At 47.2% G+C, this 22,780-nt stretch overlaps 1 protein-coding gene, 1 long non-coding RNA gene and 7 other non-coding genes across 12 annotated transcripts; 6 read left to right on the plus strand and 3 right to left on the minus strand.

The window, feature by feature from the left end:
• The first annotated feature begins 8,561 nt into the window (after positions 1–8,561).
• Positions 8,562–16,662, plus strand: LOC135264241 (uncharacterized). 4 transcript variants are annotated; one of them, XM_064353005.1, is made up of 8 exons: positions 8,562–8,684; positions 10,243–10,452; positions 10,943–11,081; positions 11,702–11,838; positions 12,329–12,381; positions 13,982–14,106; positions 14,970–15,287; positions 15,581–16,662. In XM_064353005.1, exons 1-8 carry the CDS (start codon positions 8,674–8,676, stop codon positions 15,968–15,970), a joined length of 1,383 nt encoding a protein of 460 aa, XP_064209075.1. In that variant the 5' UTR covers positions 8,562–8,673; the 3' UTR covers positions 15,971–16,662. The 4 variants fall into 4 exon arrangements, with proteins under 4 accessions (XP_064209075.1, XP_064209077.1, XP_064209074.1 ...); XM_064353004.1 differs by lacking the exon at positions 8,562–8,684 and adding an exon at positions 8,697–9,087; XM_064353006.1 differs by lacking the exon at positions 8,562–8,684 and adding an exon at positions 8,698–9,190.
• LOC135264242 (uncharacterized) lies at positions 13,042–21,894 on the minus strand. Its single transcript, XR_010332637.1, has 2 exons — positions 21,716–21,894; positions 13,042–14,509 (listed from the first exon to the last, which is right to left on the minus strand). It is a non-coding gene; the product is annotated as an uncharacterized LOC135264242 (long non-coding RNA).
• trnan-guu (transfer RNA asparagine (anticodon GUU)) lies at positions 16,717–16,790 on the plus strand. The gene has a single exon. It is a non-coding gene; the product is annotated as a tRNA-Asn (tRNA).
• trnar-acg (transfer RNA arginine (anticodon ACG)) lies at positions 17,369–17,441 on the plus strand. The gene has a single exon. It is a non-coding gene; the product is annotated as a tRNA-Arg (tRNA).
• trnal-aag (transfer RNA leucine (anticodon AAG)) lies at positions 17,984–18,065 on the plus strand. The gene has a single exon. It is a non-coding gene; the product is annotated as a tRNA-Leu (tRNA).
• Positions 18,463–18,544, plus strand: trnal-uag (transfer RNA leucine (anticodon UAG)). The gene has a single exon. It is a non-coding gene; the product is annotated as a tRNA-Leu (tRNA).
• trnar-acg (transfer RNA arginine (anticodon ACG)) lies at positions 18,904–18,976 on the plus strand. The gene has a single exon. It is a non-coding gene; the product is annotated as a tRNA-Arg (tRNA).
• On the minus strand, positions 19,029–19,102 carry trnan-guu (transfer RNA asparagine (anticodon GUU)). The gene has a single exon. It is a non-coding gene; the product is annotated as a tRNA-Asn (tRNA).
• Positions 19,861–19,934, minus strand: trnan-guu (transfer RNA asparagine (anticodon GUU)). Its single transcript has one exon. It is a non-coding gene; the product is annotated as a tRNA-Asn (tRNA).
• Positions 21,895–22,780: the final 886 nt, after the last annotated feature.

A 22,780-nucleotide genomic window follows, 5' to 3' on the forward strand; every position in this document is an offset into this window, starting at 1 on the left:
CAGCCGAACACCGAACTCCCCGAGCCAGGCACTGACGCGAGGTAACACGCCATTAAGGAGCAAGCAATAGCTGAACCTGAAAGAACAAAAGAGGGGGTACGGGGTACAGGCGGGGTGTGGGGGGCTGGGGGACGTTGGGGACGGGGGAGGATTTGTCGAAGGTGTTTTTCCCGTCTGTGATGTCTTGTCGTTCGGGATTAACCTCGGTTATACGCCTAGTGGATTTTGGCAAGGGCAGAGGGAAGGAGGAGGGCTGTGTGGGGGCTGTGTGGGGGGGGGGTCTGTGACGCTGTCCATGTGAACTTCAAAAGTGGACATCTGCAGGGTGTGAGTCATCCCCTTCATTCAGACTCGGCCCAGCCCAAACTGAGCACGTGCAGAAGGCGGGGGGCGTGGCTTCGCTGCTGTGCTGCATTCTTGCAGGAGCGGGGGACGGGGCGGGGGAGGGGGGGAGGTGGAAAGGGGGGTGTGATTCGGCGCCGCGGGGCAGCACGACACGCTCCGCTGGCAGCAGACTCTAACGCCGACGCGGGTCTGACAGCCGGGGGACGCTGCCGCCGTTTCCGCCGCGGCCACCAGCGGCTCTGAAACGGCACCGCCTTCCGCGCGGGACCGCGGCGGCTTTGTTCCCGCTCTGTGTCCCTTTTTTTAAGGCTCATTGGAACTCTACACTGAGGAAGGCGAAACCAATGAATCAGCCCATTAAACTACTCATATCAGATAATTAATCTGCTGACAGACTCAATACCGCCTCTTCATTATGCTGCTCAGGACAGCGAGGGGGCGTGTAGCAGTGCGGGCCCCACAGCCCCCCCCCCCACAGCTCCCCCCACAGCCCCCGTCCCACAGCCCCCACATCCCCCTCCCCCCACAGCTCCCCGGTCCCCACAGCCCCCCCCACAGCTCCCCGGTCCCCACAGCCCCCCCCCCACAGCTCCCTGGTCCCCACAGCCCCCCCCACAGCTCCCCGGTCCCACACCACACCGCCACAGCCCCCACAGCTCTCGGCCCACACAACACAGACACTACGTAACACCAACACACACACACACACAAAATATTTCCTTTTATCCATTTGATGTGGTTGAAGGCAGACTTTGATACTGGGATCAAATAGATGGGATGAAAAAGAAGAGAGAGGGAGGGATGGAGTGAGGGAGTGTAAGGGAGAGAGAAAGAGAAGACCGGGCATTATCTGCAGAGGGACAGAGTGGAGGGATGGGGGATGGGGGGGGGCAGGGGCGGGGGTGAAAGGTCAGAGCAGGAAGGTGAAAGAGATTGGGCCACCCTGAATCTTAGTAACCTGCCCTGTCCTGCCCCACCCAGCCCCAAACTTGCATCCCTACACTGTGTGTTTCTAAAAACATCTTTTCTTCCCAGTCAAATGCGTATTTCAAATGCTTAACTCTTCAGAGGCCAAAATACTTAACTCATTAGAAGCCGGTAAAAGTTTTCAGAAACATTTCTGCAATAGGTCCCTGAGAATTTTCAATGAGACGTTGCCAAATAAAAAGTAAAGTACAACACTTATTTTTTCTGATTATTGGTTAAAATAGATATTTATTCATGTTCAAATATAAAGTATTTCATATTAGACACACAGAACCCAAGTCTGCTTCCTGTGCTTTAATGTGGGGTTCACCCAGACACACAGTGCAGAATTTATAAAAACTGATTTTGGTGTTGAATGCATCTCCTTGCTTTTTGAATTTTAAAATGTTATTTTAAATTATGAATAACAATGTTGAACACTGTTATGAGTTTCCAGCAACTTTTCTTTACCCACACACAGATTTACCCACCGCTATTTGTTTTTATGATAGGAAATGAATTCGAAATAGGGTAAAAAATATTTTAAAAACACAAAGATTCATCAATTATTTATTTGTTTTGACATATTTTGTATTGTTTTTAAACCGATGGCTTCTTGTTTTTAGTGTTTTTTGCAAACTTGGTAACAGTTTTGATCAAGCGGAGTTGTGCGGAGTTGTGCTCACTGCGTCAGGGAGACGGACGGGCCTGTTTGACAGCTCACAGCCTTATCTCCAGCCGTACCCTGGCATCCAGCGTGACTCACATTCGGATCCCCGGTTTGGAGTGGCTTCCTGACAGCATCAAACCGCGCTTTAATGTTCCACTTAGGCCTCTGACAAAATGAGCCCCATTTCCCTATTAGAGACTCCATTACCCAGCATCACCCGCAGAATTATATGTGTCATCATACGGCATGATTTCATATCAAAGTATGAGGAATGTTTTTTATATTAACATACCTTAACACGTGTGACACGTGCAACAATAATACATCATCCAGTTTCTTTTTCCTACTAGTGCTTTACTCATTTATCATCATATTACACATTAACTGGTGAAGTGAGCCCCAGGCTCAGCGTTCAGTGCTAGCAAGCTAATGTGCTGAACAGGCTCTGGCCCCACAGACCAGGGAGTCACCGCAAAGCCTTTACTGTACGTTACGGCATACACGTCCAACGCAACATCTTTCATGCATACTGTACCCTCCTTCGGTTATTTTTGGAGTGGCTGGACCCCGTACGTCTGAAACAGCGAATTTGCGGCAGTTTGGCAGAAGTTTTAAAATGTCAGAGCAGGTTTGTGGGTCGCAGAATGGCAGCATGCCAGAGTCCCTAAAGCTGCCGGAAGCTGCGATTTGACATTTTAAAGCGCGTGTTGGTTTAGCCGCGGCCCAGGCTGGTCCAGAGAGGAGCTTTCGCTAAGAGGCTCACGCCTGCATTCAGTCCACACACTCTCTGCTCTTCTTTAGCCACCATTAGTTGCACTAACTCTTTACAGGACTTGTGTGTGGTCTGTAACTGTAGTTCTGTACAGGACCCTGCGCTTCTGTGTGGTCTGTAGCTGTAGTTCTGTACAGGACCCTGCACTTCTGTGTGGACTGTAACTGTAGTTCTGTACAGGACCCTGCGCTTCTGTGTGGTCTGTAACTGTAGTCATGTACAGGACCCTGCGCTTCTGTGTGGTCTGTAACTGTAGTCATGTACAGGACCCTGCGCTTCTGTGTGGTCTGTAACTGCAGTCATGTACAGGACCCTGCGCTTCTGTGTGGTCTGTAACTTTAGTTCTGTACAGGACCCTGCGCTTCTGTGTGGTCTGTAACTGTAGTTCTGTACAGGACCCTGCGCTTCTGTGTGGTCTGTAACTGTAGTTCTGTACAGGACAAATGTCCAGGTCTACATTTCATTTCTTTGGACAAGAAATCTTGTGACTTTGGTGATTTTGGTAATTCTCTGGTGGGCGTGACTGAGGACAGTTGTCCACGGAAACTGAAGCTGGTCAGAGGGCGTGTCCCCATTGGCAGGGCAGGGCCGGGGATTAAGCCACTCCCTTCTCTGTTTCTCCCAGGGTGTTTTGTGCTCCAGTGCCTCTTATCCATCTTAATTCTGCCGGGGCTTGACTCATATCCCCAATACAGCCCACACGTCATCATCCCCTTCTCTCTCTCTCCCTCCCTCTCTGTCTCTCCCTCCCTCTCTTCCCCCCCAGTCTCCTGCTCTGTCTCTTCCTCTCACTCTCTCTCTAGCGCTCCCTCTCTCCCCCACTCTCCCCCCTCTCTCCCGCTCACTCTCTCCCCTCTCTCTCTCTTCCCCACTCCACCCCCCTCTCTCTCTTGAGTTCCCTCTCCCCCTCTTTCTCCCCCACTCTACCCCTCTCTCTCTCCTCTCCCCCACTCTCTCCCCTCTCTCTCTACCCTCTCTCCTCTCCCCGCTCTCTCTCTCTCTCCCCCCTGAATGTAAATTAGCTTAATTTAGCGTCTCTCTAATGGCTGCTGTGCTCTCAGCTCCTGCCCCTAATGGCACTCCTTCTGTTCCTTCATCTACTTCCTGTAATTAAGGCCCGCCCCCATGCACCCCCCCCCACGCACCCTGCTGCGCTGCCATGAGTTTACACACTAAGAGCCCACCTTTCCACAATTACCCCCCCCCCGTGAGTTTACACACTAAGAGCCCACCTTTCACAATTACCCCCCCCCCCCGTGAGTTTACACGCTAAGAGCCCACCTTTCCCCAGTTACCCCCCCCCCTCGTGAGTTTACACACTAAGAGCCCACCTTTCCACAATTACCCCCCCCCCTCCCCACGATCAGAACAGGGGTGGGGGTGGGGCTGTAGGAACTTTCCAAAACGGGGATACAATGACGTACACCGGACTTGTGCGAACCTGTGTGCATGATAGAGTGTCTGTGTGTGTGCGTGTGTGTGTGTGTGATAGCGCATGTGTGTGTGTGCACGTGTGAGAGGGCGTGCGTGTGTGAGAGGGTGTGCGTTTGTGTCCGTGTGTACCAGTGTGTGTGTGTGTGTGTGCATGTGTGAGAGGGTGTGCGTGTGTGCGCACGATAGAGTGTGTGTGTGTGTGTGTCTGTGTGAGAGAGGGTGTGTGTGTGTGTGTATGTGTGAGAGAGAGGGTGTGTGTGTGTGTGTGTGTGTGTGTGTGTGCGCGCGTGCGTCTGTCTGTAGAGGGGGCACCAGGACAGGAAGCCATGCAGAACTGAGCCGCTGCCCTCCCCTCCACCCGCCTCAGTGGCGCCCTCTACTGCAGAATTCCCACATGGCAAAATATAGGAATTGCTGGGCTATAAAGGGCTTTTTGCCTCTAGTTGAAAATTTGTACACACACACACAATTGCTCACACACACATGCGCACACACACACACACCTGCACACTAGTGCACACACACACATGGCTTTAATTCAGGAACTGCTGCTACTCCCTGTCTGGGTGAGAAGGTAAAGCCATGCACTCCTAACCCAGGGGGTTGCAGGCTTGAGTCCTGGGAGGTGCCAGGTACTGCGTGAGGAGCCGGTGTGTCCAGCAGCCAAGGCCTTGCACTTACACTCCATACCCCACCGGCCCACAGCATTACACAGCATGGGAGGGGCTTCAGAGTGGGAGGGGCTGCAGCGTGCGAGGTGTTTCGGTGTGGGAGGGGTTTCAGTGTGGGAGGAGTTTCATTATGGGAGGGGTTTCAGCATGGGAGGTTCTCCGTTTCAGTGTGGGAGGAGTTTCAGCATAGAAGGGGTTTCAGTGTGGGAGAAGTTTCAGCTGTGGTGCTGATCTGCAGTGTTGTTCTGTGGAGCTGTTCTATAGCGTTGATCTGCAGTGTTATTCTATAGTGTTGATCTGCAGTGTTGTTCTGTGGAGTTGTTCTAAAGTGTTGATCTGCAGTGTTGTTCTATAGTGTTGATCTGCTGTGTTGTTCTGTGGAGTTGTTCTATAGTGTTGATCTGCAGTGTTGTTCTATAGTGTTGATCTGCAGTGTTGTTCTATAGTGTTGTTCTGTGGTGTTGTTCTAAAGTGTTGATCTGCAGTGTTGTTCTATAGTGTTGATCTGCAGTGTTGTTCTGTGGTGTTTGTGTGAAAGCTTTAGTGTTTTTTCTCCCTGCTTCATTGTCTCAGTAGAACTCCTGGCTTCTGCACGAGCTCATTTCGCCCCCGCCCCCACCCCACCCCACCCCCCCGTCCCCCCCTTGAGGTAGGGCTATATTTGGGCATGAGGCATGTGGAGGGGAGCTGTCACGGGGCAAATGATGATGCTGTTGAACTCGATTGTTTGGATGGAGAATGGGGAGGGAGGAAACTGAACGGGGGCCACAGGCGACAATCAACAACCTCGCCTGTCAGCCCCCCCCCCCCCCCCCCCCCCCCCTCAGTTCTCTCCTCAGCGAAGGTGAGGTTTCTTTTTTTTTTAATTCGCTAACCAGGAGCAACGACCAATGAGGGTGGAACTGTGGGCGGGCAGTTTGACACGGACGGTACGCGCACGGTGAGGGCTGTGGGAGATGCGTTTGAGGGGGTGGGGGATGCGTTTGAGGGAGTGGGGGCTGTGGGGGGGCGTGTGTGATTCAGGGCGGGCCCCCCCTCTTCGAGGCGTCGTGCACAGGGGCTGATCTTTCCGCTGGGGTACGGGGCGACTCCGCACGCGAATGAAACTGACATGGGAAGTTGGCCATTATTGTTATCATAATAACTGTTATTACCGCTACCAGCAGCAGCCCTCCTCTGCTGTGGGGGGGTCCGGGGGGGGGGGGGGGGCGGTGTGTCATTCGGCCAGGATGACGCCGTCAAGTGCTGGGAAGCGACTGACTCTGAATGTAAAATAAAAAAGGTTGAATCACCCTGGCACTCTTTCAATTTCTCTCTCGCTCCCTGTTTCTCTCGCTCTCTCTCGCTCCCTGTTTCTCTCGCTCTCTCTCCCTCAGAAGCCATAGCCCCCACGCACAACATTAATCCCAGTTATACAAAAAACCTCCATCTCTCCTTATCGCGCTTCAGCAAATCTTCGCTTGCTGGGAACACTTTTCTTCTTACTTGTCATTTTACACCCCCCCCCCCCCCACATAAAATTCCTCCGCTCTACCCCCAAACACACACACCTATCAATAGCTATTATTACTATGACTCACAACACCGCCATACAATACTCCATTTCAGATATGACTCTGTGCTGCCATCCAGTGGAATTTCACAAAAATGCATGTTGGCGGACGGCTGTGCTTTTCCACTTTATCAAAACAAAGCCCCCCCCCCCCCTTTCCTTTTTACCTCGTATTTACAGTTATTTGTGCCTTGCGAGGCAAAGACCATACCACATTCACAGGGCTTTTAGGATGTGACTAAGACAAGCTGCTTTTGTGTTTGATGAAAGCTTTTTTTTTATGTGTGTGTGTGGAATACATTTCTGCCAAACCGCCCTCAGATTTTTCTTGTTTTGCAGGGAGAGATTCCCCATCTCAGCCCCGATCAGCGCCGCACTGCTGATCAGACTTTAAGGGCGTGCGCTCGGTACCGCTCGATCTGCTGGGACCTGGGGGCGGGTCCTGCTCCAATACCGCACATGGCGCTCGCCCCAGAATGTGTGCTCCAGGCCCCAGAATGTGTGCTCCAGGCCCCAGAATGTGTGCTCCACGCCCCAGAATGTGTGCTCCAGGCCCCAGAATGTGTGCTCCATGCCCCAGAATGTGTGCTCCATGCCCCAGAATGTGTGCTCCAGGCCCCAGAATGTGTGCTCCATGCCCCAGAATGTGTGCTCCAGGCCCCAGAATGTGTGCTCCAGGCCCCAGAATGTGTGCTCCAGGCCCCAGAATGTGTGCTCCAGGCCAGGGCCAGTGGAACACAGACGGGACATAGTGCTGCTCGAAAACTCACACGCTGGACAGAGTCTCTACCGCCTGAAGCTGTCTGGGGGGAAAGAGGAAAAACTGGTTGCTCAGGTAAAGAGGGAGCGCAAATAACCGGTGCGTTCCACATTCACCTAAAAACACTGCCGGGACGGGTAGAGGGATCTATAGAGCAGCCAGCTCCCGAACCGTAAATAACCCCCCGCCCCCCAAGGCATCCCTTCTCTATCGGCTACCCTCTCTGCTCTCCTCTCCGTATGAATAACACCAAATAATATATATGGCAGGAGGACGGACGGCCTGCCCCCCTTTAAATAAAAACACACTGCGGTGGCGCTTCACTGCTGACCAGGCCTCGGCCGCGTACGCTAGGCCTGTTAGCCGTTAGCGTCTCAGGAGTCAGTATTTCAGTCTGTGGTCTGGATGCGTCTGCAACGAGAGCAACAGGCTCAGGTGGGAAACTCTCCAGGTTCCCTTTCCTGTCAGGATTTATCTGTGCAAACGGTCACCTGCGTGGCGCACTGCAGTCTTCTATCAGCCCTTCGGCATCAGGGATGTGTCTGCGTTTCATGCAAACGTCTGATCTTCATTATTTGATCAGTCCAGTCACTAGCGTGCTCCGACAGTTTAGCACGTTTCGTGAATGACAGCCGAACTCTGTTCTTCTGTCCCTGCATTAAGTGTTTTACCCGTTGAAACCGTGTTGGGGTGCTCGCCCAATTAGCCAATTAGAGCCTGGGGTAATTGGTGGAAACGCAAACCAGGGGAGCTGTCCACCCTGGATCTAAATTTGTCCTAAACAAAATGTATTTAATGTGAACAACCAATTACTGTGGTGTTAGTTTTGCCTACACAATGAAATAAATGTCTGTTTATCTCATTTTACTCATTTGATTGGATCAGAATGCTGATAACTCAGGTAAACTTGGAGTGTCAAGCATCAAGACACCTACACTGCAGGTAACATTAACTTACCCTGAAAAGGATGAATATACCCTGAGAAATATTATACCTGAGAAAAGTAAAAAGTAAATATAGCCTCATTAAGATTAATATACCCTGAGAAAGATTAATATAGCTTCAGAAATATTACTATACATTATAAAGAAATATTAATGTACCCTAAGAAATATTAACATACCCTGAGAAATAAGAATATATGAGCAAGATCACCCAGAGAAAGGGAATAATATGACTATTTTAGCTTCCAAAGGACAATTCAGGCTTTCAGTTACACGCAGTAATCTATCCCCCCACGTGGCAATCATCATCAATATCACCATCATCATCCTCCCTTTCAGACTTCTCCTCTGTTCCACCAGTATAGCCAAAACATCATCAAAAAAACGCCGCTAATTCTTTATATTTCGTCTACAGCGTGCGTGCAGTCGCACAGATATACATGGTCACGAGCACTTGTGTAGGCACATACGGGAAACAGCACGGGAAGATGACGAAAACGCTGTTTTCTAATTGCAAGCAGCTGGGTGCACGCTGCTAGGCGGAAGTGGAGAACGAGGAATGGGAACTGGGTGCAGTATTAAGTTCTTAATCACCTGACCAATTGCATAGAACCTTTAAATGAGTGTTTTGGTCATCATTGTCCGCAGTCTTAAATTATTATTTTGTCAGGACGTGTTTAGTGAACAGTATCTGATCAAGTTAGCGAGATATTTTTTCGTATATAATGTATGGTACTTTTCCGTCGCTCTCACCATTGGCCCGTTTAAAGATGATCATGCCCTGATCCTTCTGAAAGACCAAACGAGCCGATAAATCCCTCTCAATTTAACACTGCTTGGGGGCATAGTGCATTTTCACTGGCACCGTTGTTCGTTCAAAAACATTTGTCGGCGAGCGAATGCAGCCTGTAACACTGAGTCAGACTCGTTACTCCAGCGCTGAGGTTGAGCGTGTCCGCGTCACAAAGTCCAGGTAATAGCTAATTTATACAAAGACAAAGTTCACTTTCCGGTTGTCAGAGTTGTGTAAAAACACCGGGGTTTCGACGAAAGAAGAACCCCGTAGCGGAAGCGAGGTTTGCTTTTTGTTAGTTTTGTATCTTAATTCTGTCTCTTCTCTCCGAAGCTGAAAACCCCATCACTGTTTCGGTTTATCTTTTCTATCATTCATTTATCATATTTTCTATCATTCGTTTAAGTCTAAAACTTCGATCTGCAGTTGAATCTGAATGGATTGTGTCTTGGTATACTTTAAAAAAACGAATTCGAGTTTGAACCGGCCCTTTCGATATGTAGACCAAGGCCTAGTGACACTGACGTTTGTACTGCTTTTTTCTAATATAATTGGTGCAAGTGCATTGAAAATCGTTAAATCATTTCGTCTAGCCTATACCAACGTCACACTTGGTTGTATTATTATTTATCGGCTCGCATTTCAAGGCGTGTGTAGTCTACATCGACATTCGGATGTATTTTCCAATATAAAAGTAATACATGATTCAAGTTAAAATCAATAATTGTGCTGTTTCAGTAATCGTTATTTTTACGCGAGAAATTCACCCGACAAAAAAAACCAAAACACGTAATCGCACTTCTCTTCCCCCCCCTTTCGCGTGCACGCACGCAAACCAGCATGCACACGCGCTTGTGTGCTCCGGTGTTTTCAGAACAAAGACAGACCGTATACTGCTATTTCAGTTAATTAGCAATAAATATGGATTTTTTTGTACATAAAAAATAAATACCGTGCTTGAATAACAAACCTTTGAATTAATTCACACTCCTCCATTCTGTGGTTTTTGAATGTTCTTTTTCTGAATTTGAAATTGAAACGGGGAAGTGAAAGTGAGACTCTGCACTAGTAGGCTATGTGGTGGGTTGCTGGATTCCTGGATTTGGTGTTGTTGGGTTGTTAACACTTACAGGGTGCATGAATCTTTATAAAACCATAAACAGGCGGATGCAGACGCACATTTTTCTAACGTCTTCATGTGAAAATCGCAGCAGAGAACGTTTTGCAAATGTAGAGTGTAGCCCCACTGGTTGCTTCTGCTTGATCCCATGTGGGGAAAGTCGTGTGAGAACCTTCCGGAATGCTCCACCGTCGTTCCTGTGCTGCCCCCTGCAGGATGTCGGGGCAGCTGCGCGTGGCGGTCGTGGGTGCCGGGGGGGCGGGGCTTTGCGCCGCTCGCCACATCCTGTCCCGCCAGGGCGTTTTCCGGCCCCCGGTAGTGTACGAGCTCTCCAGTGCGGTGGGCGGGACCTGGGTGTACGAGGAGTGCACAGGCTGCCATGACAACGGACTGCCCATTCATAGCAGCATGTACCGGGACCTCAGGTACAGGCCTCACCTGAGCACACAGGTACCTGAGCACAAAGGTACAGGGCTCACCTGAGCACACAGGCACAGGGCTCACCTGAGCACAAAGGTACCTGAGCACACAAGTACAGGGTTCACCTGAGCACACAGGCACAGGCCTCACCTGAATACAGGACATGTTCTTCACACACCAGCAAAACAGCAGGAAAACTGTTCTGAAACCACAGTCATCTTAAAGGCCAGATTTATTCTATTCTACTATTCTATTCTAGGTTTGGCTGCACCCTGCAAGTTTTTATCACACATGCACAACTTGGGCAGTACACTAACTACTGTAAATAATGAAGCATTCAGAATCCCAGGTGGACACAGAACATTCTTGTGTTCCCAATATCATGCTTGGCTGTAGGTTGCTATAGTGACTTTAGCCTGTGAAGAGACTGTGAGCTTGTTCTTATATTTGATTTGACACACCCTCCTGCCCCCCCCTCCCCTCCCCTCCCTGCAGGACCAACCTGCCCAAGGAGGTCATGATGTTCCCAGATTTCCCCTTTGACCCCCAGCTGCCCTCCTTTCTGCCCCATCAGGAAGTGCTGCGATACCTGGAGAGATACAGTCAGCACTACGGTATCACCCCTCACATCCGGGTACTGTCGCCATGGCAACACCCCTCACATCCGGATACTGTCGCTATGGCAACACCCCTCATATCTGGATTCTGTCACAATGACAACACCCCTCACATCCGGGTACTGCCGCTATGGCAACACCCCTCACATCCGGGTACTGTCACCACGGCAACACCCCTCACATCTGGGTACTGTCACCACGGCAACACCCCTTACGTCTTGGTACTGTCACTATGCCAATGCCCTTTACATCCAGGTACCATCACCATGGCAACACCTCTCACATCCAGGTAGTCATTATGATGACACCCCTGGCATCCAGGTGCCATCACCATGGCGACACCCCTCGCTCACATCGAAGTTCTGCCACATAGGTGTCAGTTGTGAACTTCCCTCCCATAATTTTACCCATATTTCTAGCCTGGTCTTCTTAAGGAAAGGAACCCAAGACAGGGGTCATTACATCTAACAATGCAGGTTCGAATATTCATATGTTCCACGCAAGCTTTAAATACACCTGCATAAGCATCAAACCCAGTTAAAACCAGAACACTAATGGAAAATTAATAGTCATTTTGGCTGTTTTTTTCTGTTTTTGATTATGGACACGATGATAAATATACATCCCATGTGCTCAGTTTGAAACAGTGGTGGAGGAAGTGAAGCCAGTCACCATGGAGACGGGGGAGGGAAAGCTGACGTGGGAGGTGACATCATCAGGTGGGCAGTGTGGACGAAGGACAGAGACGTTCGACGCCGTGTTCGTATGCAACGGGTAAGAGGGGCGAAACGTCTGCCCCACAGCGGGGGGGCAAAAAACCCATCCTGCCATCAATCTGAGAACCCCAGGCAGCCAGAAACAGTCAGATACGCCGATCTCAGCCACGCTCAGCCACAGAGAAAAACCGCCGCGGAGCTGACCCTTTTAGCGGGCGTGCAGAGGGTCCGTACTCCGAGCACAGGGAGGCGTGTACGAGCACTGGGGAACGGCCCTGACTGCTGTCACAGATGATTCATACTCAAGACCAAACTGCCAACTTTCACATTCCTTCCACCTGGTACACTTTTCCCTCGTTCCGGAAAGTTCCAGCACTATTGGCTGCTGCTACCCTGCCAGTGCAGCCAGCAAATCAGAACACTCAACCTCAGCACTGGCAGCGAAGTTTTGACCATTGCAAACATCCAGCCGACTATCTGGTTATTTCAGGCAACCTGTGATATATAATCATGCTGACCTCTGACCTTTGAACTCTTTCTCTCTGCAGTCATTACTCTGACCCCCACCTGCCCTCCATCCCAGGACTGGAACACTTTAAAGGTGCAGCTGCACACCTGTTTGTCTGTTTCTCTGCCTGTCTGTGAGGGTGACTGTTCTACCTGCATGTTTTTGTCTGTCTTTGTGTTTTAACCTCCTTGGGGCCTTAAGAGTCTGCCACTCTCAGCAGTACCCCTGAACCGTAACGACAGCTCTCAAGCCCCAGCCAGATTTCACACCAGTGCTCATTTTTTATTTCAAACACTCAGACCTCTAATCAAACAGAAGTTGGTTCGTGTTCAAGCGAAGAGTCGCTGCCCTAGAAGTGGGTGGGAGAATAACCCAGGCGCGACTCGTTCCAGAAAATCAATATTTCGCAGAGCATCGTGCCCCTGCCGAGATGTGAGATTTTAGGCACTCTGTCTCTGTCAGGGTGGCTGAATCATATTTCGAGATGGTGAAGATTGGTTCCGCGCACTCCATCATCGCAGCGCTGTTTGAAAGCAAAAGGCCACGGTAGCGATGGCAGCAATACCGCTATCTGGCCGCGATCTCGGCGACCATTTGAGGTCATTTTTATACGTTTATCTGCGCGGTGCGAGTGGAATGCTTGTTTTCTTGGGTATAGCTGCAGTCCTGCTGGCTTGTTGTCTTGGGTATAGCTGCAGTCCTCCAGGCTCGTTTTCTTGGGTATAGTCGCAGTCCTCCAGGCTCGTTTTCTTGGGTATAGCTGCAGTCCTCCAGGCTTGTTTTCTTGGGTATAGCTGCAGTCCTCCAGGCTTGTTGTCTTGGGTATAGCTGCAGTCCTCCAGGCTTGTTTTCTTGGGTATAGCTGCAGTCCTCCAGGCTCGTTTTCTTGGGTATAGCCGCAATCCTCCAGGCTCATTTTCTTGGGTAGCCACTGAAGAAAGGACAACACCGATCATCCCGAGTGTGAGCTTTAGTGTGCTTTTCTCCTCTGTGCTCCTCTGAATGCCTTTAAGGTTGGCTGTTCCTCCTCTGGAGAATTAAAGGAAATTTTCTCCAAATTTCATCAGGCGCATACGTTGTTCTTATGTCTTATGATTATTGCGATATTAATAAATGCTGTAAAGACAGCTTGATCCAACTTTTTTAAAACCAAAAAACCAGTCTTCATATTTGGGTTTGCAATGCAATTCAAATAATATTACTACTAAAGATACGGGTGAATAAGATGCTCATTAAGGTACAGGTGAAGTATCATAGCCAAGATTGGCAATGAACTATAGGAGATTAAGGCACAGGGAAACGCACAAAAATCACAGTGTACGCCAACTCAACATTAAGTTTAAAAGGTGGGAACACCGCGGACATACTGCCGTGCTGGACTAACAGAGGACAGGCACTTGCACAAATATGCGTACGACTGAATTTGAAATCACAAAATTGTGGTGGACAAAATCCATGGATGCCAGACTTGTGTACTTTTCATATGAAACAGGAGATGAGCTCATTAGACCTACGTCATTAGGAGGTCTTTGTCAAGCTTTGAGGAGCACTCTCTTGTAAGTGTACCCAGTACAACACATTATTCTGGCTGGGTATGTGCTGTATGCAGATTGTGAAAAGTTTTTCTGTGTTTGGCTGAATTTGTTCACTAGGATCAGGGCCTGAGGCTGCTCCTCTCTGTCGCCCCCTACAGGCACCCTGTTACACAGCCACTCCTATCGCTACCCAGACCCTTTCGCTGGCCAATCAGTGGTGGTGCTGGGGGCGGGACCGTCAGGATTGGACATCTCCTTTGAACTAGCGAGCGTCAACGCCCAGGTGACCCCACCCCCGCTTTTTCCTGTGTCCCAGTCTCCACATCCTGTCTCTGCTGAAGTTGGTACATTTGTATGAAAAGCAGACACTAGATCTTTCCAAAGCATTGAGTAGAAGCGGTAATGTGAATCTAATAAAGTATTTTAACCAATGAGAGAAAATGTGAGAAACACACTGATATTGTGATAATGACAGCTTTTCAAATACAGTGTAGCTCATATTTCCTTACATGAAAATATTTTTTTGTGATTTTCTCCTCATTTCGAATGGATTCAATGCCCAAAAATGGGATGCCTCCACACGCTGGACCCCCTCCCATGTCTGGCTGGGTTCCCAAACTTACCTCCCTCACTGATTCATGCTTGTAGGAAGTCCTTTCAAGGTCCCATTCACACAAATACAAGACCTGTAAAAGCTTTCTGTTAGTCTAAATCTGTGACATTCCAGGCAGTCAGTAAAACAGTATAAAGGCATCCTCAATGTCCCTGAAAATAAACCCTGCTCCATGATCAGCTTTTCCCCACTCAAATCCCAAACACAACTATTCCAGGAAAAACGGGAAATCTGACCCAGGATCAATCCCTTAGGAAACAGCACAGGACAGGAAGCTTTTCAGGATCATCTCTCAGAAGAAATGTAAATCCAAGAACTTAACTTTTAAAGCACCTCTGTAAAAAATGTTCTTTTGAAGCACTTTTAGCTCTTACACTTTATTTTGTTAAAGTTTGCAGGTTTTTTGAGGAGTGCGAGTTCCCCAGCTTAGCGGGATGAGTCATACTGCCAAGCCCCTTCCTGAATCACACCACTCTGCTCTTATGCACCACACCTCAGGCACTTTTTAAACACCCCCCCCCCCTGCTTTCCAGGTCACTCTGAGTCACGGCAGACCCCCCCTGCAGTTCCCCCTGCCCCCCCAGATCCAGCAGGCCCCCCCGGTGTGCAGGGTGCTGAAGGACGGGGCAGTGCAGTTTCAGGACGGGGAAGTGGCCCACCCCCAAGTGCTCCTGCTCTGTACAGGCTACAGGTTCAGCTACCCCTTCCTGGACCCGACGCAGCTGGGCCTGCAGGTGCAGACTCACCTGGTCTCCCCGCTCTACAAGCACCTGCTGCCGCCTGCCTGCCCCTCCCTCTTCATCGTAGGCGTGTGCAAGATCATCTGCCCCTTCCCCCACTTCCATTCGCAGGTCAGGCCCCGCCCACTCGGCCACGCCCTTCCGGGCAGAGTCATACTATTATTACTAACGGCTCCAAACTCTCAAAGTCTGCATGTGCCTCTATTCTCCCCATCTCTCCTTCCTGCGCTCTCTCCTGCTCTTGATCTCTGCCTTTGTCTGTCTGTTCCTGTACTTTCCTGTCATTCTCACGCCCTCTCTTTCTCTCTCCTTCTCTTTCTCTCATTCTCTCCTGCCGTCTGTCCACTCTTCCGGCCCCCACCCCCTCTCTCTCTCCCTCTCCCCCTCTCTCTGTCTCTATGCAGGTGCAGTTTGCTCTGGCGGTACTAGAGGGCACCGTTTCCCTGCCCTCGAAGGCAGAGATGGAGGAGGAGGTCCAGAGAGAGATGGAGAGGAAGCTGGCGGAGGGGGTGAAGCCCCAGCACCTGCTCAATTTGGAGTGGAGCCAGTGGGAGTACTACCAGGCCCTGGCAGGCATGGGGGGGTTCAGCCCCCCTCCCCCCGTCACTCAGAGTCTGTATGAGGAAGTGCGGCAACAGAGGCAGAGACACCCGCAAAAATACAGGCAGCTGAACTATCGACTCATCAGTGACACGCAGTGGGAAGAGGTGGAACTGCAGCCTAACAGGCCGGAGGACTGGGACAGAGTGACTGAGACACAGGAGAAGGAGAGGTTGGAGAGAAATGTGGATTAAAACCCTGGAGCAGATAAGGGACACTGAATGCAACAAGCGCGAATCCACAATAGCTGCGACCGCACACACGCATACATCCATGTGTGTGTGCATCCACGCACACACCCTCACAAACACCTGACCTCTTCTTTGGCTCATGGCCATTTTGTTTCACAGCAGCTGAACGTAACAGTTCTAGTGAACAGGCTCAATTAGTGATTTCAACACAGAAACTGAGTAGGTGGCACGACTGAGGTTAGTTCAACACTCCTGTGAGAAAAGCCATGATAATGTGCTTTTAGAGAGCTCAGCATAACACCTGATGGATGTTCAAAACCTTTTGAAAACATTCAGTCATTGTTTTCAAAGGTACAGAGATCATAGTGGAAATGTATTCCTACCTAACATTAAAGCAAGTATTGTGTTTAAACATAAAATATGAAAAGGATAATGAAACAAATTGTTAGATAATTAAAGCTTTGAAAATCATAGTGTTTTTCAAAATGCCAACGCAAAAGACGTTTCAGAAGAAAATGCGAGAGAGGTTTATTTAAAAAATAGGATCAGGTAGACATAGTCCAAACAATAATAAAATTAATTGCAATTAAATGTCTTGTTTGATTATTTGAATTTTATCCATGATGTATGATTTAAAAAGTAACTGCTTCCAAGTGACGATCTCGTGTCATTTTGCATTTCTCTGTAGTTTAAAATTGCGGAATTTACACCCATGGCTGGGAATCTGCTCTCAAAAATGGCATGCCACTGTCTCTGTGGCGCAATTGGTTAGCGCGTTCGGCTGTTAACCGAAAGGTTGGTGGTTCGAGCCCACCCAGGGACGTGACTGCTTCTGTTTTTTTAAATTAAATCGGTGGCCAGGGCTCGGAGAGGTCACGATGGCGGTAAACCTGTACACGTACACATGCAGTAATCCCACCCCTGTGGCATGATGCGGGCCCAATGGCTTTAGCCCTGCCCCTGCAGAAGAAAATGCTGACCAGGGAAAGTAGGAAACAGGTCCGCAAGTCCAGGAAGTGATCATACAAATGTTGCACACAGGCCAGAAAATTCAAATGCATATGAAAGTCCCAGGTAAGCCCACCCACCCTTTCATCTTTTTGAGACTTTGGAACGCCAGGATAGTAAGAAATGGAAAGAATTGGCCAATCAAAAGCCACACGGCGACAAAGAATGTTGTAGCCAGTAAATTATAATATAATAATAATAGCTTTATTTGTATAGCACTTTTCAATACAGGTAACAAAGTGCTTCACAATAGTCAATACAAAACACAGAAACAAATAAAAATAATAAAATGACATAAAATAAAAGATCACCCAATAAACACTTTAGTATAAAATGTCTTAAGAAGTGAAATAAAATGGTCTGTATCATTACCAAATAGAGACTCTAACAGGCGGGCCAGTGGCGCAATGGATAACGCGTCTGACTACGGATCAGAAGATTCCAGGTTCGACTCCTGGCTGGCTCGTTAGCTTTTGCCTATTGTGAGTTAACAGCCCATGAGTACAACTACTGTTTGCAAAAGAAAAAAATGAGTTCACATCACGACTGACGGTGATTCCCTGTTAAACTGAGATGAGTTGAATACAAATAAGGTCAGATCACCTGATCCTGCTCCCGCTGTCCCCTTGGCAAGTACCTCTCACACACCCAACCCTAAACTTAGCAATGGTAAATATACAGGCCTACTCTGATTTCATTTTCCATCCTTACAGCATATACAGGAAACAGGCCAGCAAATGCAGAAAAGAGGTCAACAAATGCAGGGAAAATGTCAGCAAATGCAGGAAACAGACCAGCCATATCAGGAAATGGAGCATGCAAAAGGCGTTTCAGAACAGGCCAGAAAAATCAAACTAGCAAAATGCACGAAAGAGAACACACTACGGAAAAAGCCAGAAAATGCAGGAAAGACCCGCCAGAATCGAATGGCCAAATGTGCACACAAATGCAGAAACAAGCCAACACAAAAAAAAAAAAAAACAGGCAGGAAAACAAATAGCATAACACGGTAGCGTGGCCGAGCGGTCCAAGGCGCTGGATTAAGGCTCCAGTCTCTTCGGAGGCGTGGGTTCGAATCCCACCGCTGCCAATACGGCTCCTTTATGCAAACGCCGAGTTTAAAAACACATGTATCTGTACTCATCTGAAATCTACTGATCTGCAGTAACTGAAGATACTCATTCCAGCATGCGGAGTAGATCGGGCTGTGGCTGGGTCAGTTTTCTGCTTCTGGTCTTATTTTCCCTTTGCTGACCTATGATTTAAATTGAAACCAAAGTCCCAGGAAAGCCCGCCCGCCCTTTCATCTTTTGGAGACTTTTGAACGGAAAGCCAGGATAGAAAGAAATGGAAATGCTGGAAACAGACCAGCCATATCAGGAAATGGGCATGCAAATGTTACACACAGGCCAGAAAATTCAACAGCAAATGCAGGAAACAGGCCAGCAAAAAAAAAAAAACAGGCAGGAAAACAAATACCACAACACGGTAGCGTGGCCGAGCGGTCCAAGGCGCTGGATTTAGGCTCCAGTCTCTTCGGAGGCGTGGGTTCGAATCCCACCGCTGCCAATATGGCTCCTTTATGCAAAAGCTGAATTTAAAAACACATGTAACTGTATCTGTACTCATCCGAGATCTAGTGATCTGCAGTATCTGAAGATACTGATCCCTGCATGCTGAGTAGATCGGGCTGTGGCTGGATCATATTTCTGCTTCTGGTCTTATTTTCTCTTTGTTGACCATTGATTTAAATTGAAACCAAAGTCCCAGGTAAGCCCGCCCGCTCTTTCATTTATTTGAGACTTTGGAACGGAAAGCCAGGATAGAAAGAAATGGAAAGAATTGGCCAATCAAAAGCCACAAGGCGACAAAGAATGTCGTGGCCTGACAGGGTCCGTATGATTACCCAAAAAAGGGCTCCAAGAGGAGGGCCAGTGGCGCAATGGATAACGCGTCTGACTACGGATCAGAAGATTCCAGGTTCGACTCCTGGCTGGCTCGTTAGCTTTTGCCTATTGTGGGTTAATAACCCATGTTTAAAACCAAACAAAGCCGTCCCTGGGTGGGCTCGAACCACCAACCTTTCGGTTAACAGCCGAACGCGCTAACCGATTGCGCCACAGAGACTGCGAATGCCAGTTTGTGGGATGTGTACTGATCTCCATACGTAGTCATCAAAAGCTCATGAATTCAATGAAGAATGGGACATAACATCCTCCCCCCCACCCTCGTAAAACAAGGCAGATTTTGGTAAATACTTCTCATACCACAATGCACACAGCAGTTGGCAGAAAGGGGTTCCTAAATCAACCCTTTCTGGAGCTGCATTTTAAACCGCCACACATAAAAGACAGGCATGGGGGGGGGGGGTTCAGGCAGCCGAACTATTGACTCAGTGACATGCAGTGGCAAGTGATGGACTAGCATGACTGGGATGGACGTATTGAGACACAAGGGAATATTAATGCTATTTCATACTATGCATGGAATCTAAAAGGTGTATTTTCACTGAATAAAATACAACAATAAACCTTGAAAGTGGTAAAATAATGATTTGAGAGTGACGTGCATTCATTCATTGTTTTGTTGAAAAAGTAAAAATTAAACAAAGTTAACCCAATATGGTACAATATAGGCTATTAAGACAAATTATCATTGACTGTTATGATCATAGGTTGAAGGTGGGTGGTAAGAGAAAAATTCTGTGGGACCTTTTTGTACAGACCTTGAATTAAATATATTTTTAAGATGGGGAACTTGATCATGTTAGCCTCACTTCAGCATCCCAGGAAGAGAACATATATGATGACACACTCAAAAATGCCTGCATCCCCACTTTGGTGAGGATGAGAAAAACGCGTTTAGTTATAAAATGAAAAGTGGAACGTCCCTGGGTGGGCTCGAACCACCAACCTTTCGGTTAACAGCCGAACGCGCTAACCGATTGCGCCACAGAGACATATATAGCAGTATAGGCTAGTCTATAGAAATATGTTCAGAATACATCTACATTATGCCATCTCACCGGACTTTAGATTGAAATGTTTTACAGCATGGTAATTATACAAAAGTCCTCCGTCATAGCTAGCCAAACTGGAAAAAGGTTACATTTCCAAACTCGTTTTTGTTCATATAGTCTAGGCGTAATTCGCTTTAATACGTTCCTCAAACTACAAGACTATTTCAGACCTCGATAATTAAACCTTGTAATCTTCGCGGACTTGGATAATTTAGCCATTCTTTTGACTTTTGTGTTAGCTATTGCACTGGCACACTGCTCGTCATACGCAGGGTGCAGTGTGGATATTACAGGAGTACCATGGTGATTTTCACACTTTCTCGGTTTTATGTGCTATTTGCACAAGAGGCATTGAAGAAACACAATGAGTAAAGTATTAAATATGTCCGTTCTGTATTTTTGTGGAGAAATATGCGTTTTAAATGTATCGTCCTATTTTCAACCGATTGAGAAAGTTGTCAACTTGCGTCACGAATACAGTAACCACTCCCCTTTCCACGCACCGTAAAGAAATCTGACAGGACACACCGCTGGCTTACAGGCAAGACAATGCAAATATTTGACTAACGTTAGGTTCACTTAAATTAGAGTGCCTTTTACGGACTATTAGATTGTTTCTGGTTATATTCATTTAGCTAGCTAGCTAACGTTAGCTAGCTAGGTAGTTTGTTGTCACAAGGCAATGTTATCGATAACGTTAGCCAGCTAGTTTGCTTTTATGAGGACGTTATAGTTGTGCTTTTATCTTAACTTGTCTAGCTAGATAGCAAAATGTATAATTGGATATAAGTCAACGTCCTTACCTTAGCTATCTATCGATACTTGATATACTACTAAGCTAGCTAGCTTAGCTAGTATCATGGGGGGTAGCTACGGTAACGGGGCACGGTCTGTCAATCATAGCTAACTGACAGTTCTCATTACCACGCCCAGACGGTTCGGGTGAACTTTTATAGTGGGAAATTTAGGCTTAGAAAAATACGTTTTAAAGTACATTGAAATGACTGAATAATAAAAAAATTATGCACATTTGTTTTGTTGTTGCCCAAAGACAACTGGGAAATGTCACGTTCAACCACCATGTTACTCCTTTAAAGCCTGCAGGTGTCGTTATGCATTTGTAATTTAAAACCGATGCAATTCCCATATTCACCTAGCGTTTTACACGGTTAAAATTTTAACTTGTCTCATTCGTTTTTTTAACTACTTACACACACGATATATATTTGTGTGTGTGCGTGTGTATGTATACATTATATATATATATATATATATATATATATATATATATATATAGGCTACTCATTCGTATGTACATCCATAACCCACCGCTTATTCTTACTTAGTAAAAGTTAAACGTTTCATTTCAATGCTGTTAAAAATCTCAATTTTCCTCACCAGAAGAGCGTGCTAGCTAGCTAGCTCACTACCGAGCAAACAAGGCTAGTTAGTCGACACGGACAAACTATTTAACTAGCAAATCTAAATACACTGCGTTGAAAATTTACCGAATTATCAAATTAGTAGTATAAAAATGAGCATTTAAAAGCCGTTAGAAAAAACATTAGCTTACTGTCGCTGTTCTTCAGTTTGTTCAGCTAACATACGAAATACATGGCAGTTTCTCATCCTACAAAAACCGTTTATCGCCACCTCGCGGACCTCTTCTACTTAGTGTATGATATTACATTTAATTTACGAAACAAATTATAACAACTTACATTTTTATCCGTGTGTCCCAGTTGAAGCAGCTAAGATATTTCCCACAAGTTGCCAAAGATCGCTTGTACATCGCCCCTTCTCGACGCTGACGATAGATTGATTGGCGCATGCGCAGACTCAGTGCTTAAGGTTCAATGCAATTTCGTGAAAACAAGCATTTTGCAGGAATAAATGTGATTTAAATTTACATAACAAGCTGCTATGGGTTAAAAGTTGCATGGAAAAATAAGGGTCTTCAAACAGTTTGTAGATTACAACGTTTTACAATAAGGTGTATTCAATTTTGAAGTTATTGCTGGTTTTGTTTGTAAAAATGGGGGCGAGAAAGTTCAATTTTCGTATCGCACGCGGACCTGAAGGAGAACTTTATTTAATGAGCGCGAAAAAAAAGGGTGCGGCCCAGGGTTGTCAGTTTCGGATTGGCTTGCAACACTAATGGAGGACTGTGGCTTTTTAAAGTGGAGTTCGCAGGAAAGTCTTGATTGACAGCATCTGCCTGCTTTTGGGTTCATTAAGCCTTACCTGGTAGCTCACAATCAGAAGTGTTTTGTTTAGGAAATGGGCGTGGCAAAATACCCAGTGAACAAACCTGATTCTAATCACTAATCACCATGGTAATCCACTTCAAAGGTAATGCAGGTCTGCTCAGCCCACAAAACGTTTTGCAAATTCAGTAGAAAACTACACCAAACTAAATATTTAGGACAGCACTTCAAAAATTCTCTTTCGTTAAAGGTACGCCATAAAATCCATTCGGAAAAATAAAATTTTAAAACTTAGAAATATTTGACCCTGACTGTATTTGCATTGGATAGCCTAATTATTTCAAATACATTGGACCCTTTGCCATCTAAAATTCCAACAGATCATTGTCAATTTTAAAAGAATAATTAATTTTAATCAGCATTCAGATAAAATTTTTTCTTCCATTGATTTTACTTGGGTTGGTAACAGGTTTCATTGGAAAATTCTCAGGGATCTGTTGGGAGTGTTTTCAGATTTAACAAAAGTTTTTCAAGATGGGTAAGCCCCCATCATTTCCTTAATATAAAATACTTCACATT

Source organism: Anguilla rostrata, chromosome 9, assembly GCF_018555375.3.
Source record: "Anguilla rostrata isolate EN2019 chromosome 9, ASM1855537v3, whole genome shotgun sequence".
NCBI lineage: Eukaryota > Metazoa > Chordata > Actinopteri > Anguilliformes > Anguillidae > Anguilla > Anguilla rostrata.

Excerpts from the sequence above, each read along its gene's own strand:
- LOC135264241 (XM_064353004.1), top strand. The coding sequence starts at position 9,014 with ATGCAGCCTGTAACACTGAGTCAGACTCGTTACTCCAGCGCTGAGGTT. Across the intron at positions 9,088-10,242 it reads GTCCGCGTCACAAAGTCCAG|GATGTCGGGGCAGCTGCGCG; the intron begins GTAATAGCTAAT and ends TGCCCCCTGCAG. Across the intron at positions 11,839-12,328 it reads GCCGTGTTCGTATGCAACGG|TCATTACTCTGACCCCCACC; the intron begins GTAAGAGGGGCG and ends TTCTCTCTGCAG.